Source organism: Eremomyces bilateralis (assembly GCF_010015585.1).
Source record: "Eremomyces bilateralis CBS 781.70 unplaced genomic scaffold P152scaffold_18, whole genome shotgun sequence".
Classification (NCBI taxonomy): domain Eukaryota; kingdom Fungi; phylum Ascomycota; class Dothideomycetes; order Eremomycetales; family Eremomycetaceae; genus Eremomyces; species Eremomyces bilateralis.
Window position 1 is genome coordinate 382,275 of NW_022985084.1, and position 16,534 is coordinate 398,808.

The 16,534-nt window shown below is 54.3% G+C and overlaps 7 protein-coding genes across 7 annotated transcripts; 2 read left to right on the plus strand and 5 right to left on the minus strand.

Moving 5' to 3' along the window:
- Window position 1: 1 nt before the first annotated feature.
- P152DRAFT_460587 (uncharacterized protein) lies at window positions 2-2,308 on the minus strand. The gene is made up of 2 exons (XM_033679945.1): window positions 1,436-2,308; window positions 2-1,388 (listed from the first exon to the last, which is right to left on the minus strand). Exons 1-2 carry the CDS (start codon window positions 1,946-1,948, stop codon window positions 135-137), a joined length of 1,767 nt encoding a protein of 588 aa, XP_033532094.1. The 5' UTR covers window positions 1,949-2,308; the 3' UTR covers window positions 2-134.
- Window positions 2,309-2,487: 179 nt separating this feature from the next.
- On the minus strand, window positions 2,488-6,440 carry P152DRAFT_440106 (transcription elongation factor Spt5). Its single transcript, XM_033677658.1, has 4 exons — window positions 5,844-6,440; window positions 4,318-5,795; window positions 3,312-4,260; window positions 2,488-3,262 (listed from the first exon to the last, which is right to left on the minus strand). Exons 1-4 carry the CDS (start codon window positions 6,213-6,215, stop codon window positions 2,762-2,764), a joined length of 3,300 nt encoding a protein of 1,099 aa, XP_033532095.1. The 5' UTR covers window positions 6,216-6,440; the 3' UTR covers window positions 2,488-2,761.
- A 90-nt stretch (window positions 6,441-6,530) lies between these two features.
- P152DRAFT_99282 (zeta-crystallin) lies at window positions 6,531-8,434 on the minus strand. Its single transcript, XM_033683416.1, has 3 exons — window positions 7,928-8,434; window positions 7,058-7,837; window positions 6,531-6,966 (listed from the first exon to the last, which is right to left on the minus strand). Exons 1-3 carry the CDS (start codon window positions 7,958-7,960, stop codon window positions 6,739-6,741), a joined length of 1,041 nt encoding a protein of 346 aa, XP_033532096.1. The 5' UTR covers window positions 7,961-8,434; the 3' UTR covers window positions 6,531-6,738.
- Window positions 8,435-8,464: 30 nt separating this feature from the next.
- On the plus strand, window positions 8,465-9,827 carry P152DRAFT_460590 (uncharacterized protein). Its single transcript, XM_033679946.1, has one exon. It carries the CDS (start codon window positions 8,664-8,666, stop codon window positions 9,678-9,680), a length of 1,017 nt encoding a protein of 338 aa, XP_033532097.1. The 5' UTR covers window positions 8,465-8,663; the 3' UTR covers window positions 9,681-9,827.
- On the minus strand, window positions 9,598-11,277 carry P152DRAFT_460591 (alpha/beta-hydrolase). The gene has a single exon (XM_033679947.1). The coding sequence runs from the start codon at window positions 11,113-11,115 to the stop codon at window positions 9,871-9,873; it is 1,245 nt and encodes a 414-aa protein (XP_033532098.1). The 5' UTR covers window positions 11,116-11,277; the 3' UTR covers window positions 9,598-9,870.
- Window positions 11,278-12,667: 1,390 nt separating this feature from the next.
- P152DRAFT_491500 (PAP2-domain-containing protein) lies at window positions 12,668-14,295 on the plus strand (the record flags this gene model as incomplete). Its single annotated transcript, XM_033682167.1, has 3 exons — window positions 12,668-12,717; window positions 12,878-13,197; window positions 13,248-14,295. The coding sequence occupies 3 exons, from the start codon at window positions 12,668-12,670 to the stop codon at window positions 14,201-14,203; spliced, it is 1,326 nt and encodes a 441-aa protein (XP_033532099.1). The 3' UTR covers window positions 14,204-14,295.
- On the minus strand, window positions 14,276-16,309 carry P152DRAFT_491508 (uncharacterized protein; the record flags this gene model as incomplete). The annotated part of the gene is made up of 2 exons (XM_033682168.1): window positions 14,276-15,992; window positions 16,058-16,309. The coding sequence occupies 2 exons, from the start codon at window positions 16,307-16,309 to the stop codon at window positions 14,388-14,390; spliced, it is 1,857 nt and encodes a 618-aa protein (XP_033532100.1). The 3' UTR covers window positions 14,276-14,387.
- Between the last annotated feature and the right edge of the window lie 225 nt (window positions 16,310-16,534).

Sequence of the window (16,534 nt, forward strand, 5' to 3'; positions counted from 1 at the left end):
CGCTACATGTACCACTCTGAACTTCACGGAAATGGGAGATAATGCTCTTTTATGCAACAGCCATGTAGTTCCTACAATTCCTTATGACCCGTGAAGTTGGTCCCATCATTGCATTATTAGACCAGGCCTCTATTTCACCTTCGGCTTGCTTGCCAGACTTTCTCGAAGAACTTATGTATCGGGGCTTCGTCGATCGGACAAACCAGTGCTACGTACTGATCTGGCCTCACAACGATAACTGCGCCGTGGCGAGGATCCACTCCCCATGCATCGTACGCCTGTCCATGGCCACTGTTATAGCTTTTATCGTCCACGTAGACGTGGTGGAACTGGCGAATTTTGTACGTTCCCCTCTCAGACGCATAACTCTCGGGAATATCGCTCTGTTCGATCGCGGTTCGGTCCCCGTGTAGCACGAGAACCGGCTCGATCATATTTGCACCGTCGATCTCCGGGCCAAACTGAGGGTTTTGATCTTTCCACAGGAACGCGGATCCGCTGTCCCCCTTCCTCACGTTTTGAACGCTGCCACCCAGGACGACAACTTTCCATTTTCCGTCCGCATCCAAAGCTGCGGCTGAAAGTTGAACTGCCCGAGAGTCGATGAATCTGACAACTTGGGCGCTGGGAAACCGCATCCCCACGGTGATCTTCGTGGCCAAATTCTGAGTGGTCCGACTTAACGACGTGATCATTGACTCGTCATAGGAAGTGGTGAGGCCGGCGGTATAGAGGCCTGACATGATGAAGAACTCGCGGAACGTCTCCGCCGCGGTGGCGATCTTGTTACCGCCGGTCTGGATCGAAAAGAGCTTGGTGAGTTTCCGATCAAAGGCGATCAGGTCGGCTGCAGTCTTCTCGCGCTCGAGATTGTAGGTTCGGAGTAGGTCCGGGCTAGATAACCCTTTGAGCACGTAACCAAGCTTCCAGCCAATGTTGTATCCATCCTGGAGACTCATATTCATGCCCTGCCCAGCTTTCGGCGAGTGCGTGTGAAAGGCATCACCCATCAAGAAGATCCGATTGTCTTTCGAGATCTGGTCCGCGAGACGCTGCCCGATCGCATATGCGGACCACCAATATGTCTCGACAATCTCCAGACTGTATTGCGAGAAGATTTGGCGGGCGCTCTCCTGCAGGTCTTTCAACTGGACTGTCTTCGGATCCGTCCCGTGCGGCAGTTCGATGTAGAATCTTGACATAGTTCCACCTTCGCGGGGAATGATGAGTAGATTGCCAGCTTGAGACCGAAGGGTCGTCTTTTTTCGGATATCTGGAAAGTCGGTTTGGGCAAAGCAGTCCATCACGCCCCAGACGGCATCACTCGTATCTCCCACCATAGTGAAGCCTAGGCTTCGTCTCACGATACTATGTGCGCCATCGGCTCCCTTCTAAAGTTAGCGCATGGCTTTGGAATGAGGGTAATGCCGCTCACCAACACATATTTTGCCCGATACATGCGCTGTTTCCCCTCCTTCTCCGTTTCCACAACCACTGGATACGGTTCGTCTCCCGAGCCCCCGAGCACAGCATTAACCTTCACACCGTACTGGACATCCTTCCCGCCGAGCCGTTTCATGGACTCGATGAGGATCATGTTAAACCGTGCCTGGTTCAAAATGACATGATGTCTCCAGGAGATGCCTTCCTCCACGTCCGGAGCCCGTCCACGCCGCTCAATCTTCGTCTCATCTCCGTCCCCCGGTGCCCAGAAGCAGACCTCGTTGACCCAGTATGCATCTTTCACAAGCTCTTCTGCCAGGCCAAAACTCTCAAACACCTCGACCGTTCGGCATTGGACGCCATCCGCATGACCGAACTCTAAGGGCCCATCACGTTTTTCGACGATGACGAAGTCAATCCCCAGGCGAGTCAGCCACTGCGCAGCGCAGAGTCCAGCCGGGCCAGAGCCGACGATGATCACATCAACTTCCTCTGCCTTGTCCATGATAAATGGAACCTGTATGGAGAGACGTTGGGGTGCGCAAATGTCAAACAAAATTAGTCGCTTTCTCTTACTTCGAGTATCACTTAGAGATGGATCGTTGTTCTCGTTTCCCAAACCATCAATGAAGGTGGCAGCATTGCGCTTTTAGATAATGCTGGACCTCTTGTCAATTGTCTTCCATTAGTGCTCAACCTTTTCAAATTTCCATCTTCGTCAGCTCTGATTGGCGTTCTACGCTGATTCACGGCATTTGCGGGCGGCATCTTTGAGGCGGGAGCCGGAAAGCATCCCCGGCAAGGTATCCTGTGTTGTTGGAGAGATGGAGTCGGCGGTAATTCGTAGTTATGCGACCGGTTCCATTCAAACCCACGAATGACCCCGCGTCGCCACGGGATCGTTCCGGTTGTGGGTCCGAATGCCTGCGTACGGGTAGCCGGTAGACGGATGAAGAAACGAGGCCGGTAATGTATCGGCCGAGATATCAGAATGCAGATGACTGCTACGTATAACCCGTTTTACGATTCTCTTGTGGGGAATGAGACTGGTTACTGGTTAGGTTTCATCAGGTTAAAATAAGCAAACTATGAACTCATGTGCATATAAACCACAATTAGGAAGATTCGCTGGCGGGAATCAGTTCAACAATCACGGATCCATTGCACCAAGGACGGGCTAGTCTAGACTTTCTCCATTGTCCTAATGTATAATGAGCCTTTTCGAGCCCGTGCCCCATCCTTTCAAAGTTTCAAGGCATCCCAATTATCCCATCCCGTTGAAGCGCCGACGAGCGCGTTTCCCTAACCAGTCCGCAAATTACTCATATCTGGGGTCATCGTCGGGACTTCCCGCCCCTCCCCAGCCACCCGGTGTCTCCGCTGCAAATACTCCTGGCGTGGGCGCTCCATACGCTCCGGGAGTGGGCGCCGCGTAAGCCCCGGGCGTCGGCGCACCGACCGCAGGTGTCTGTCCATACCTCGGAGTCGGATGGTCGGCCGGGGCAGCAGGCGTGGGCGCGTTGAAATGATCGGCAGGCGTCGCGGCGCTGTACCGGTCACTGGGAGTCGGCGCGCCATATCGGTCGTTATAGTGGTCGCCGGGAGTTGGAGCGGATATAGCAGGAGTGTAGCCAATACCATCACCGGGGGTCGGGGCGCTATCACCAGGGGTCGGAGCGGTGACGCCGGGGGTGGAAGCATGATGAGGAGCTGGGGTACGGGAGCCGGAATTGTAGGCTGGGGTGCGAGAGCCATCGTTCCAGGTATTGCTGGAGGAGAAGCCGTGGGCGCCGTGGGGTGTACGGGAAGAGGCACCCCACTAGGGAAGGGTTAGCGATATTCCTAATAGGGTTATGGGAGGAACTTACACTTCCGCCGCTGCCACCGCTGCCACCATACGCCGTCCTGCCGCCATCATCCCGGGCGTAAGCCGTCCTGCCCCCATCCTCCCGAGCATAGGCCGTCCTTCCACCATCATCACGGGAATAAGCCGGTGTTCGCGAAGAAGAGTTCCACGGGGACGGTGTCATTCCGCCATCATGCCTCTTCCATGCTGGTATATCTCCAGCGCTCCTCATACCCCAAGCAGGTGTTTGGCCACCGCCAGCACCCGCGGGAGTTCGGCTTCCCGACCAAGCTCCGTCTGGCACACGAGACGGAGTGTTGCCATACCTGATAGGGGTCCTGCCGAACCCGCCAGCACCTGCTCGTGGCAGTGCCTTGCCGCTCTCAGAGTCTCGAATCAAGAGCATGTCTTTGCTAACGGAGACGGTTTTGCTCTTGGTGTGTAGTTCAACCCGGGCCATCGTATCGGTTGCGTCCTTGACGATGCCGAGTAGGCCTTTGTGAGGGCCTTTTCGAATGGAGACCGTCTGACCGATCATCCGATCGCGACCCATGGTCCTCGGCGGCGGCATCATTGGCGCGCCATTTGGGCTTCCGTTTCGTTGAAGGGCAGGGTTCATCTTCGACAGGTCAGGACCGGCATTAACCCGCCCTCCCTTGGCGGCAACCGTGGTGACGTTCAGGCTGCGAACGACAAACACACCTGCATTTTCGGCCTGCGTTCGATTCTGGCAGAAGAGGTTGTTCCGATGGATGTGCAGGACCGATCCCTGCTTTTGCTCGCCGCTATACTCCTTCACGGTATCGTCGGTTCGGATTTCGGACCCTTCTCGGTCGGTAGCGACAGCATTCCGACGTCGATCAATCTTGTTCGAGATGCTTGAAGGCAGCAGCGTGCGAACGGAACCATTTTGGTCGAGGACACGGATCGATTCACGATCGGCTTTGATAACGCAGGCGACCGTGGTGGCACTGGATCTAGTTAGCTTGACTGCAAACTACGTGAATCAGATAGAAGCAGATACGTACTCAAGCTGCACCAAGTCATACAGATCGTACTTGGACGACACGGTTGAGACGCCGGAATCTGCTGCTTTGCGAAGATCCTTGCTGAAGACTGTAATCTCCTGACTGTTCGAGTCCGTGAGCAGCGTCACCCGGTCCTTGATGATTCGAACAACCATTCCTGCTTCATCGTGGTATTTGCTTCCACCGATGACCTTGACATGATCGCCCTCAACAAATTTCTTCCGTAGGTCCTTGACCGGCGCATCGATTCTCATGCCAGGTTTTCCGCCTTCCATAATGTCCAGACTGACGATGTCCCCGTGCACGGTTGCGACCTTGCCCACGAGACCGGATTGCTCGCCTTGATAGATTTCCACGATATCACCCGAAGCGTAGCTCGATGCATCCTGCGTGGCTTTCAAGGTGGCTGCAATGGCTTGGAGATCGAGGTTTTCGGTACCGTCCTCGGCTCCCGCGGCGAACTTGGTGACTTCCTCCAACGTGGGATTGACGTTTTCGGTCTGGATATGCTGCAGTTTGAAGTCCTTGAGCAAAAATCCGTCGATGTACGTGTCGTTCATGTAGGAGATGGCATTCCGTTGCAGACCCTTGGCAGCTCCCAAGTATTTCGCGTTTTTCTTGCGAGCTTCGTGTTCGCTGAACAGGCGTTGAGGCGGCCTGGATGCTGCGGTCGGACCTTTCTTGACACCGAATCGCTTGCGCTTCGCGTCGCCTGCCGGGGCGTTGGGATCCTCGGTGATACCATAGTTGAGGCGAGGAATGAGACGGAGTTGCACTTCCAGCCCATTCGTCTCGACCTCTTCCACCTGGGCTAAATCGCCAGCGTAGAGGCCTCGTTTGATTCGCACGTACATTCCAGGCTCCAAGGACTTTGACTTCTGCACTCGAAGCAGACCGGGCATCTCGTTGATCGGGATTAGCATGCATTTCGATCGCGGGTAGCAGTCTTGGAGACCGTCGGTTGCCAAGAATACATCGTCTTGCCGTCTCGCTTCGATGTAGATGTGGCCCGCCATCAGGTCCCCACGCGAAAAGGCCGAGATCAGAGGAATCGGTTCCCGGGTATTGAGTCGGCTGTCCCATCGCCTCATGACCGATAGGACCACCTCTTTCTCTTTGCCTTCTCTGCACCGGACGGCCCATATCGACGGATCGTCCACGGTCGGGAGTAAAAGACGTTGCGGAACGACGACATCATCCATCGCCATGCGACTCTGCTTTCCGTATTTCTGTCGCCATTCCTCGGCTTGTTTTTCCGCGTCCAAGCTCGCCATGAGATCGCGTTGTCGGTCCAATTGTCGGTGGTGGCGGTCATCGTCGACGCCTCCTAAGTTGAGCTCGAGGTTATCATCCGGATGAGGTTCGTCTCCAATATCGTCTTCCTCGATCTCATCTTCGTCTTCCTCATCGTCGACTTCCGCCTCTTCGTCGATGAATTGTAGGCGTGGATCTCGCCTCCTTCGTTTCCTAGGTCGGCCCTATGAATAGTCAATACCGGGCACGCGCATGAATCCCATGTCACTTACTGCTACGACATCATCCTCCTCATCACCATCCTCGTCATCGTCTTCTTCATCGTCGTCTCCTTCGGCCGCGTCTCCGCCACGGTCTTCATCGTCCTCATCTACATCCTTGGTGTCGCGCTCCTCGCGTTCCTCGTCTTCGTCATCCGCCTCCCGTACTACTGGAGAGGCGGATTTACTAAATCTGGATGGCCTGGGTGCCGCAACATCCTCGTCGTCGTCATCCACTTTTGATGGTTCCCGTGCTGACCTCGACTGGTCATCCGACCCGTTTCCGGCATCCTCATTGTCCGACTCAACTGGGGGAGCAGGATTGAAGTCGTCATCATCGGATTCGGTGCCGGAGCCAAAGTCCTGGTTATAGAGCGCGGACATGACTAATGGTTCGAGGGATGAGCGAGTGAGATATGATCAAAGGACAAGTGATAAAGAGATTAAAGTATCAGGCAGCGCAGGAAGAGGCCATGTGAAGAAAACGTAAGAAAGAAAGAAGGGAGAAGCAGTGAGCAGAGAGGAGCGAGTGCGACGATAGGTGTGAAGGACAAGTTCCCGTTCATGTCTTGAACTGCTGTGAAAGTTGTTGCTTGGAGGCTTGCAGTTGCATTCCTCAGGCCACAAGGCTCCAATACATCCATGTCTATAAATTGGTTGCATGTGAGCACTGAGCAGTGACTCAGTGAGACAGCGAGACAGATCAATGACTAATCATGTTCCATCAGTTAGAACTCAGAACTCAGACCCAGAACAGTCGCTGCTGGTCACGTGCACGGCGGTCACTCCACCCTCTGACCATTTCCCGCTCATCGCTCGCTCTCTCACTTCATGCTTTATTGCACCATTGATATGTAAATCTTTTGCCAGCTTGATTCCTACATAAGGTACTGATTAATATGATCATCTATAGTCTACCATTGGCCAGCGTTCCATCGTCCGCTACTTCAACCACCGCCCTTCCCCAGACCTTGTGACCCTCGACATCTGCGAGCGCTTGCGGTATACTCTCTATACCACGATAGCTACCGTCGAACACAACTGGGCGAACCTTTCCAGAATCAACCATGTCCATGAACTCCTTCCATATTTCCCGTGTCTCGTGTGGGAGCCGCCTCGACTGCTCGCCAAATCTCTGCAATTGCCGTTTGTCAGCCAAGTCCTGACCGGACACCGCATCATCGCGACTCTCAAGCCATTCTTAAACCAAGAGAAGATAAACTTACGTATCCAATTACTGATGCAGCGTTCAGCAGTAATCGGTTCATTTGGATCTTCTCCATGACACCCTGGAGCCCCGCGAATCCAACCAGAACGATCCTCCCGGCATATTTTAGACACTTGAGACTTTTCCCCACCACGCCGACCGCATCGTACACCGCCTCGACGCCTTCGCCGTTGGTCATCTCGAGCACCTGTTTTTCCCAGTTGTCGTCCGCATAACACACCGTCCGGACCTGATCTCCTTCGCCCAAGCTTCGGACCACGTCCGCTTTCCGCTCATCCTTTCCCACCAGCGCAATGACCTTCGCCCCCAGCGCCAGTGCAATTTGTACTGCACAGATCCCAAGGCCACCCGTTGCGCCCGCCACTAGCATTGTCTCTCCACCCTTCAGCTTCGCGATCTTGACCACTGCACCATAGCTCACCGCGCCGCTGGCACCGACCGCACACGCATCTCGATTCCGCCAACCCGCTGGCGTCTTCCGAACTCCGTCCGCCTTGGTCGCGTCGATGGAGATATACTCCGCGAACGTCCCTCCTCCCCCGCCGAAGACTCGGTCTCCGGTCCTGAGGCCGGAGGAAGACGGCGCCGAGACGATGACTCCAGCGAATTCAGTGCCGAGGATGAAGGGCGGTTTCATATGCCGGCGGTTGTTTTGATGCTTGCCTTGAGAATAGAGGACATCGACATGGGTGATGGGACAATGGGTTGTTCGGATAATGATCTTATCGTCTGACGGCGCTGGATGGGGAAGTGTGGAGGTGCGTATATCCGTGGGACGCTTCAACACTGTTAGCACCTCTGCATGGGATCGAGTATCAATAGCAACCGGAGCTTCTGGAAAGTCCAACTGCGTGGATGCTGTACTGACCGGGATGAATTCGGTGATGTGTATCGCCTGCATGATTGCGCTGGTTGACTTTTGCTAGTCTTGAATATTGGTGATTGACTGGCTCAAGGAAAGTTGGCTGACAGCAAACTATGATTTCCGAAGTTGACAATTAGAAATACTCCTGATTTCTCGAAGTCATGCGGTCTGCGGGAAACGACCGACAATTCCTCCTCCAGCAAGCGTCAGCCAGGTACGGAATGATCTGGATGGCGGGGCGAAAGCCGAGGTCAAGGATCTACGTTATACATGTTCAAGCAGGAGTAGGCGATTTGCCAATTCTATTCTGGAAGTCAAACGTCCGGAGCTTAATTGTACCCTGTTGCATTGACGGCTGCAACCTTAAGGGTTCATTGCTGTCGGATGGGGGTTCTATTATTATTTTCAGGTGGGGGGGTTCCAGGATTTATGTTTCTCTTGTCCATGCGATCAACGATAATTACTGTAGACAGTACGTAGAGCAGAATACCAGTACGATTTAAAAACCATCGAAATTTCTGGCCAAGTACGAAGCGCACCAAATGAGGTTCTGTTCCTGAGAAAGCGGCGAGGCGGGCTTATATTTGGTCTGTACCGGATTTGGAGCATTCCAATCCGAATAACTTTGACCATCGACACGTACATTTTGATCCACTCCATCTTGACCAACTGAACCTACACAACCCCATAGTCTTACCAAGTGCAATCCTCACAAAACACCACACATACCACCCCGATCATGGGCTGGCTCTGGGGCTCGAAAGCGGACGACTCCGCCGTTTCCATCGATAAAGAGCTTCAAGAAGTCCTCCGACAGGAGGCTCCGAAACCCACTCTCCCAGTTCCATCCTCCAAACCACGGCCGCAACAACCCCCAGAAGCGCCCCAGAATGACGAGAATACATCACGCGTTAATACAAAATCTCTCTTCCCCGACGGCCGCTACGACCACCTGTGGAAGACATACCGGCCCATCGATGAAGTCGAACATGGCCAACGCACGCATAACGAGGTACTACGGGACCTGGTCGACGACATGAAAGATCGCAAACGCCAGGTCGCCGACGCGGCGAAGGAGAACTGCATCTTCGAGGTGCTGGCGACCAACGACTGCTGGGCCAACGGCGGGCTCCAATCGCGCATCACCATGTGCAGCGACGAGACGAACCGGCAGGCCCGGTGCATCGAGCTGCAAAAGAAGTTTCTGTACGCGTTGGGGTTCTATTCGTACTATGACCGGCCGCGAGACGAGATGGATCGACTCCAGATACACGCCGATCGACTCTATCGGCAGATGATGGAGCATGAGAAGATCATCGAAGATGCGAGGGCCCAGAACGAACCCCTCCCCGAGTTGCCGCCGGTCATGTCGCGGGAGAACGTCACCAGCGTGTTCAAAGAGGTGGCCAAGAGCAGTAAAGATCCGAATCGGACAGCCGAAGGCGTGCCGTCCATCGAGTGGATCTTCGAGAATTCGCCCAAGATGGTGCGGGAGGAATACGAACGGTCGATTCAAGATAAGTCACCGGAAGAGGTCGCCCTGATGCAGAGGGAGCTGGAGGGGAAGGAGTTCTACAAGCGGCATAGCAGAGGGGATGTGAGCGACATCTACCGCTATGAGCGAGAGGCACGCGCGGAGAGGAAGGAGAAAGGAAAAACCTACTTTGGAGACTTTATCCTCAATTGGGGAGGGTTCAATTCGGCGGAAGGGAAACCTGGAACTCGAGAGTCGTCAGACTCGGCAGGAAAGCAATGAACCTGTGTATATCCCATGTATGATACGAAGTTGCTGGCTCTTGTAAGATACTGTGGATGCCATATCATGCAATCCATACTCGAAACCAAACCCCGACTCAACTGATCCATCCACGATGTTTAGCGCATGTATATTCTCTAATAAGTCTTATCTATGTGGAATATATGTCTCTAATGGGGTTCTCCCGGGTCTAACTCTTTCCCATATTCGGCAAACCCGTAATGAAATCCGCAATCTCCTCGCCGTTCTTCATGGGCAGATCATGTCCCGCATCTAGGACTTCGGTCTGCAAAAGCTCCTCGCCAAAGATCTCGAGAGCGTCGGGGCCCACCTCATCCGCCTTGACGATCGAATCCGTGTGCCCCAGCACGAGTAGTACCCTTTTCTCTCGCCCGTCCGCTTCGAACGCATGGCGAACCTTCCTCCACGTCTCGTGCTGCTTGGTGATCGGGCCGTGTTGGATGGCGCTGATAAAAACCGAGAGGAACCCCTCGTGATGTTTGATCTGCCAGTCGGTTGCTTTGGCGGCATTGATCGATGGTCTCGAGGGCACCAGATTTGGACCGTGCGAGACACTCTCCACGCCAATAACGGGCTCTTTCCGGCTCTGCGGATTGCCAGGTGTACTTGGAATCTCTGCGGTGCCAATATCATCTTCGTCTGGGTTCGACTCGTTCGTGGGTCTGACCAGCGGAGGTTTCTCGGGCGCCGGTTTCAATCTCCGCCCAACTGCCCAGCGCACAAAGGAATTGGGGATCAGGCCGCCATTGTTGTATAAGATGTGGCTGGTCCAGCTAATGTGATGCTCGCGCATGATGCCCCCGGGTGCAAGAAGGACGAGATTTGAGACTAGATGGGGGAAGTAGGAGATAAACGTCGCTGCAACGCCGCCTCCAAACGAATAGCCGACAATGGTAAAGCCGCCCGAGCTCGCTCCCGTCCATGGCACGGAAGAGGAAGCCAGGACGTACAGAATCTGGGTGATATAGAGGGACGCATCGTGCGGATGGTTTTTCGGGTTCGGAGCCCCAGAGAAGCCCCGACCGAAGAGATCGAAGACCATGACCCGGCAACCGCTTTCGACTAACCGGCTCGCGATTTGAACCATGCTAATACACGGCGTGCTGATGCCGTGCACGAGGAGAACTTTCTTGCCATCTGTCGGACCCCATTCGTACACGCGGATACTGCCGAGTGGGGTGTTCACATTGCGGGCACCAGGATAGGCATCGGGGGGGTATGGCAGCGTCCTGATGGCGTCGTCGGAAAGAGAGGGAAGGACGGTGGTCAAGGGAGACTGATATGGGGTGTCTGATAATGTCCTCCTCCTATAGTTTGACGCCAGGAGACCAACCGCAACACCTGCTGCAACAGGTACCCATGACTTTGACCAAGGAGATCTGGTAATGAAGTGAGTGACACCAGACAACTGCATTGCTGATATGGTTGGAGACGAGATTAACGAAACCCAGTGGAATACTTCATGAATACTACGAATTGTTGCATACGGTAGGGCATATAAACACCTCTTAGAGAGAGATCGGACAACAATGCAGCGAAAGCAGTCAGATTACCAGTGCCGTATGTCAGATGGAAGAAGTTGCTTGGTTTGGTGAATGGTGGGATCAATGTGGGCTCCCGAAGTCGGCTTCAAAGCCCCCGATCCGCCGAGAACGATGCATGACATAAAAGTCGGAATCTGATATCTCACATCTGCATACAGTCAACCACCGCTATAACGATTACCGCTACAGCGATATTCTCGTTATAGCGATAAGATTCCCTGCACGGATTCTCAATCAATGCTGCCAAGAAAATTCGTTTTAGCGATATCCGCGTTATAACGATTGGATTCGCCTGTACGGATTCAATTGTTATAGCGAAGGTTGACTGTACCATACTCCTCAGTCTTCACTGGACTGAACAGTTCATTTTCTCAATCATTGAAGGATACAGATCCCTTCGTGGAATGGTTGATCTAGAAGGCAGGAAGAAAAAGGTGGTAGTAATAATAGTGGCTGATACGTACAGTTGTACACGTTGGTGTTACAACAGGGCATTGCGGGCGGCCGTCTTACGGAGTACGGAGCTGGCGCCTGGCACTGTATTTACAGGAACGAACCAAGCCTTGAGAAGTTGAGAGCCAGGCGATGAAACATGGTGTTTATTTTAGCACACGTCAAGAATCAGGATATTAGTGCCTACTGCCTAGGGGTGGTGAATAGTGGTGCCCTGGCGGTTGCAACTGGCGCTGATACCGTACCCAGCGACAAGAATCTACAGGGTAACGAATCCAGTGCGGCACAGCTGAATGGATGATGCTGTTGTTAGTGTCTTTCTCTGCTGTAGGGCGCTGTGCAATGGAATGTACCATAGGGAGTACGGAGTAGTAGTATCTTGAGTTGCTGACGAGACACGCCTCTCACTCTACGATTCACTGCACACGTGACTGCCCCAACGGGCCAACAGTACGTAGCTAGTACTGCGTAAGAAATTCCGTTGGCAAACAGCAAACACCAAGAAACAACTCAATCCTCCCGAAGCGCTCAAGACTCCGCCAAGGGTTTGCGTTGACACAGAGCGTTGGAGTGTGACACGAGTGGCCTGTGGAGGGAGCGGCGTAGCGGACAAGCCTCAACGCTCTGCTTACATTGGATCTCAGCTACTGTCCTTAGTCGAGCGATGATCGCCTGTGGGTCGTCGAAAGGGGATTGATACTTGTACGCCGCGCGGAAGATTGGGCGTACGGAGTCCCTAGACGTGTAAGACGCATATCCCTTCTCACCAGTTTCCACTGCGCTACGGACTCCAATTCTCCAAAGGATGCTCCGACGGCTGAGGCTGTGAATCTCAAGGCCTATCACCATTTTATTTTCTCCCATCCTTCATTTTTTTTTCCTTCTCACTTTCATTCATCACCCACGGCCCTGAGACGGGTGTGTATTGCGATTCCCGCAGAGGGACCCTGAAAGTGAACCTCCATCAAGATGGGTTCGAAGCTGAATCCCAAAGGACTTGGTTTCCGAATAACACTCTCGTATGTCCTCTCAATCCTCATGACTTGGTTTGGCGCCATCCACTGACCAGTACCAAAGGTACATCCTAGATTATATCATCATAATGTTCGTCCTCACCGATGCGCTGCGCACGCGATACATTCCTGTATTCGACATCGCCAACTAATCGTCCGCCTACAGCGCCTTCATCATCCTCTTCTACCGACTCGACGCTGTCGAGCCCTTCCATCAGCACTTCTCCCTCCAGAACTACACCCTGCAGTATCCATACGCCGTCCACGAACGAATACCCGTCACGTTCTTAATTATTATAGCAGTCCTCGCCCCAGCCGTGATCATCGCCATTTACACCCTCCTTATCGATGGGATCTTTTCACATCGGGAAAGTCGTAGCGGCGGAAAGAGGACGAGACCATACACGTTCAAACAGAGGTTGTGGGAGTTGAACTGTGGGATCCTCGGTCTCGGCCTGTCGGTGTCGGCCGCTTTTACCATCACCGGTGAGTCGGAGTCCGGCCCTATGGCGCGTCACGGCTGACAGAATCTCCAGGGGCGCTCAAAAATGCGATTGGGAAGCCCCGTCCCGACCTCATCGACCGCTGCCAACCCCCGCCTGGCAGCGTGGATCCGCCCATGTACGGGCTTTCGACCCACTCCATTTGCACCCAGACCGACAACGACATCCTGAAGGACGGCTTTCGCAGTTTCCCCTCGGGCCACAGCAGCAGTGCTTTCGCCGGTCTGTTCTACCTCTCAATCTACCTCGCGGCCAAGTTGCACGTGTTGGACTCAAAGGGCGAGGTGTGGAAGTCGTTTATCGTGCTCGTTCCCACTCTTGCGGCCGCGCTCGTTGCAGGGTCGAGGATCATGGATGCGAGACATCATCCATTCGATGTGATCACCGGGAGCATGTTGGGAACGTTGACCGCCTGGGGTAGTTACCGCCAGTATTTCCCACCGGTGAGCGAAACCTGGAGGAAGGGCCGGGCGTATCCTATCCGATCGTGGGGAAAACAACCGAAAGCGCCGGAATATGCCCTCCGGGACGAGGAACGAGACTCGAACGATTCTACTACGGCGTTGGACGGCGCCGCGCATCTCGACACGCACGGAGGCAACGTGTTCCGAGCACAGATCGACACCTCGCAGAGCGAAAGGAATCGACGGAACGGTCTTCAGCAACGGAAGGGTTCACAGGAAGAGCCCGGCCTTCCATACTACAACAGTCCATCCATCGACGTCACCCCGGCTTCTCCCAAATCCGACGACCCAAACCGACAGCGATCATATCGTTCCACCCAGCAAGAACTCTGGACCAGCGACGATGAAACGGCGGAAGGGTACGAATTGCGCGAGCAAGGACACCCCCCTGGACATCAGCGTGCCCGTGGAGGTGAGACCAACGAAGAAGAAGGCCGGCAGGCAAGCACCGTGGATCATACTAAGGACAAACAGGAGTCTATTGAGTCGCCGCAGAGGCGATTTTCATTCGAGCCAGCTCGGTAGTTCAAGGCGATAATTACATACAATCGTACACATAAAAACTTTTCCTCCTCCTGCCCCCCTTCCGCGTCCGTCATGTTACATGAGGCCAACGCCGTGGTATTTTAAAGAATTGGGGCCAAGCTCCGGAACGAGATCGCACGATAAGCGTCACGTCGACCCATTCCATCCGCTTGCCAACCGTGCATTAGTCATGGGAGAAAACGAAAATTATGAAACACAGGTAGTAAAGCATGAACGTCACCGGTGACCATAAGGCTCGATAGGGACTGCGTCGCGGTACCTCGCGGGCCTCTTGGCTAGGATATGCGATGTGCGTGGTTGGATCTCGGGCAAGGAAGTGTTTTAATGGAGGTTGCGGTTTGGCCGACAGCGCGTGCACAATTGGGACAAAGGCGTCTCGTACACAGTGGACCCAGATGAGGGCAAAAGGGGGCGCTCCGGTGCTGAGAGCGAGCTTGGAAAGGCTGCCTGACGTCCCATGGTATGCTAGGTAAAGCGATAGGGAGACGATCGTGATGTATTGGATGTGAATTCCACCCCAGCAATCCCATAGAAAGGCTTTGATCTTGGAAAACGCGTTCATTTGACCTGGGTCGGGCGTTTCGCGGACCTGTGCCCCCGTGGCCTGAAATCGGGGAAGTGACCGAGGCCCAAATAGTTTGCCCCTGAGTAGACGCATGACTCCGGCGGCCTCGTACGGCAGTACCCATAGCCTCTTGTCCTCCATAATCGGGACCGCCTCGTCGGATGCTGTGTACTGAAAGTAACCTTCCACGAACTGACTGAGATAAAACACAAAGCCCAGGGCCAGCGCCACGGTGCTCGGCGGCATGACGGGCAGACCGGACGCCAGGAGTACGGGGATGAGCCCCACAGATATCATGAGCGGGATGCGGAAAACGGCCTGATGCAGAATCAGAAACCCCGCTTGGATTTTCTTCGTGGCGGGCATCGAGGTCGCCGCGGGGTGGCGGAACACCGCCGCCGCGCACAGGATCTGCATCATCCACTTCTTGCTCTGCTTCGCGATATCCGCTAGCGTGACGACCTGCTCCCCGAACTGCATGTCTTCGGCCAATTGGGCGGTTTTCCACCCTTTCGCCGCGAGCAAAAAGGCGGGAACCAGCGCGTCGTCCTGCAGCGGTTCGACGTTGAGCCCGCCCATCTCATCAAACGCCTGACGCCTAGCGACAAAGCCGGAGCCGTTGCAAATCCCGCAGCCTAGGTTGTCCAGCATAACTCCCCACACCTTTTGCTCCAGTGTATATCGCGCGGCAATGATCGACGAATGCGGGATATTATAGAACCGTTGCGGCGCGCTTGCCATCGCGAGTCGCGGGTCTTCCAACAGGACGGCCAGCGCGCTCCGTAGCCAGGCGGCCTCGGGGATCATGTCGATGTCGAGGGACGCGATGTAAGGGGCCGGCCCTTCAGGGGATCTGGACACGAAATTCAAGCCAAAGTTGAGGTTGGCGGCCTTGGAATGGATCTCCACAACCTTCCCACGAGCTACATAGCGTATCATGGGCAGAGCGCTCATGGAAGCCAGACCTTCGACCGCTTGCTTCAAGCTGAGCGAGTTTCCATCGTCGAGCACTATTATGCGGAATTTGTCCTTCGGGTAGTCCAGGCCGCCGGCAGCCCTGAGCGTGTTCAGGATAATATCTTCCGCTTCGTTGCAGCACGGCAAGAAGATGTCCACCCGTGGAAGGTCATCTCCAAGAAGTCTCAGAGGCGGTCGCGGTCGGGACTTGGAGCGTGCGAGAAAGTAGATGATGTCCGCGAGCAACTGCGACGCTTTCACAGGGTAAGCTCCATGGCCTCTCCGCACCAGGGGGTGCAGTACTAACCTACGAAGCTCATCTCGATGAAAAGAAAGATTCCGTAGAGCACCGTCTGGAACGAAACATCGTATGACGCCGACACGATTATGCTCTGGATCCGGACAGCAAAATAGAGCAGAAACAGACACAGCCTTGGTGAGGCCAGTGAGGAAAGCTTTTCAAACGCATCCCAACGCCGTATATCTCCCGGAGAGAGCATATCATCGCTTGGCGGCTCCAGGAAGGGGTGAAGAGGCGGTATTGAATCCGTTTTAGACGCCATCGTGAAAATATGAAAACCAACGGACACTTAAGGTAAAGGTAAAATCGAAGAAGAAAGGACCAGAACGAGTGACGGGTGCGGTCGAAGAGGAAAACACGAAAAACATTCGCTGCGATGATCACAGAAACTCCTCACGTATTAATGGAAGCAGAAACGGGAATTGGTCTACAAATAAAGCCGAACAAGGGAAGGAAGGGCAGGGCCGGTCCGTAGGCCACTTGGATC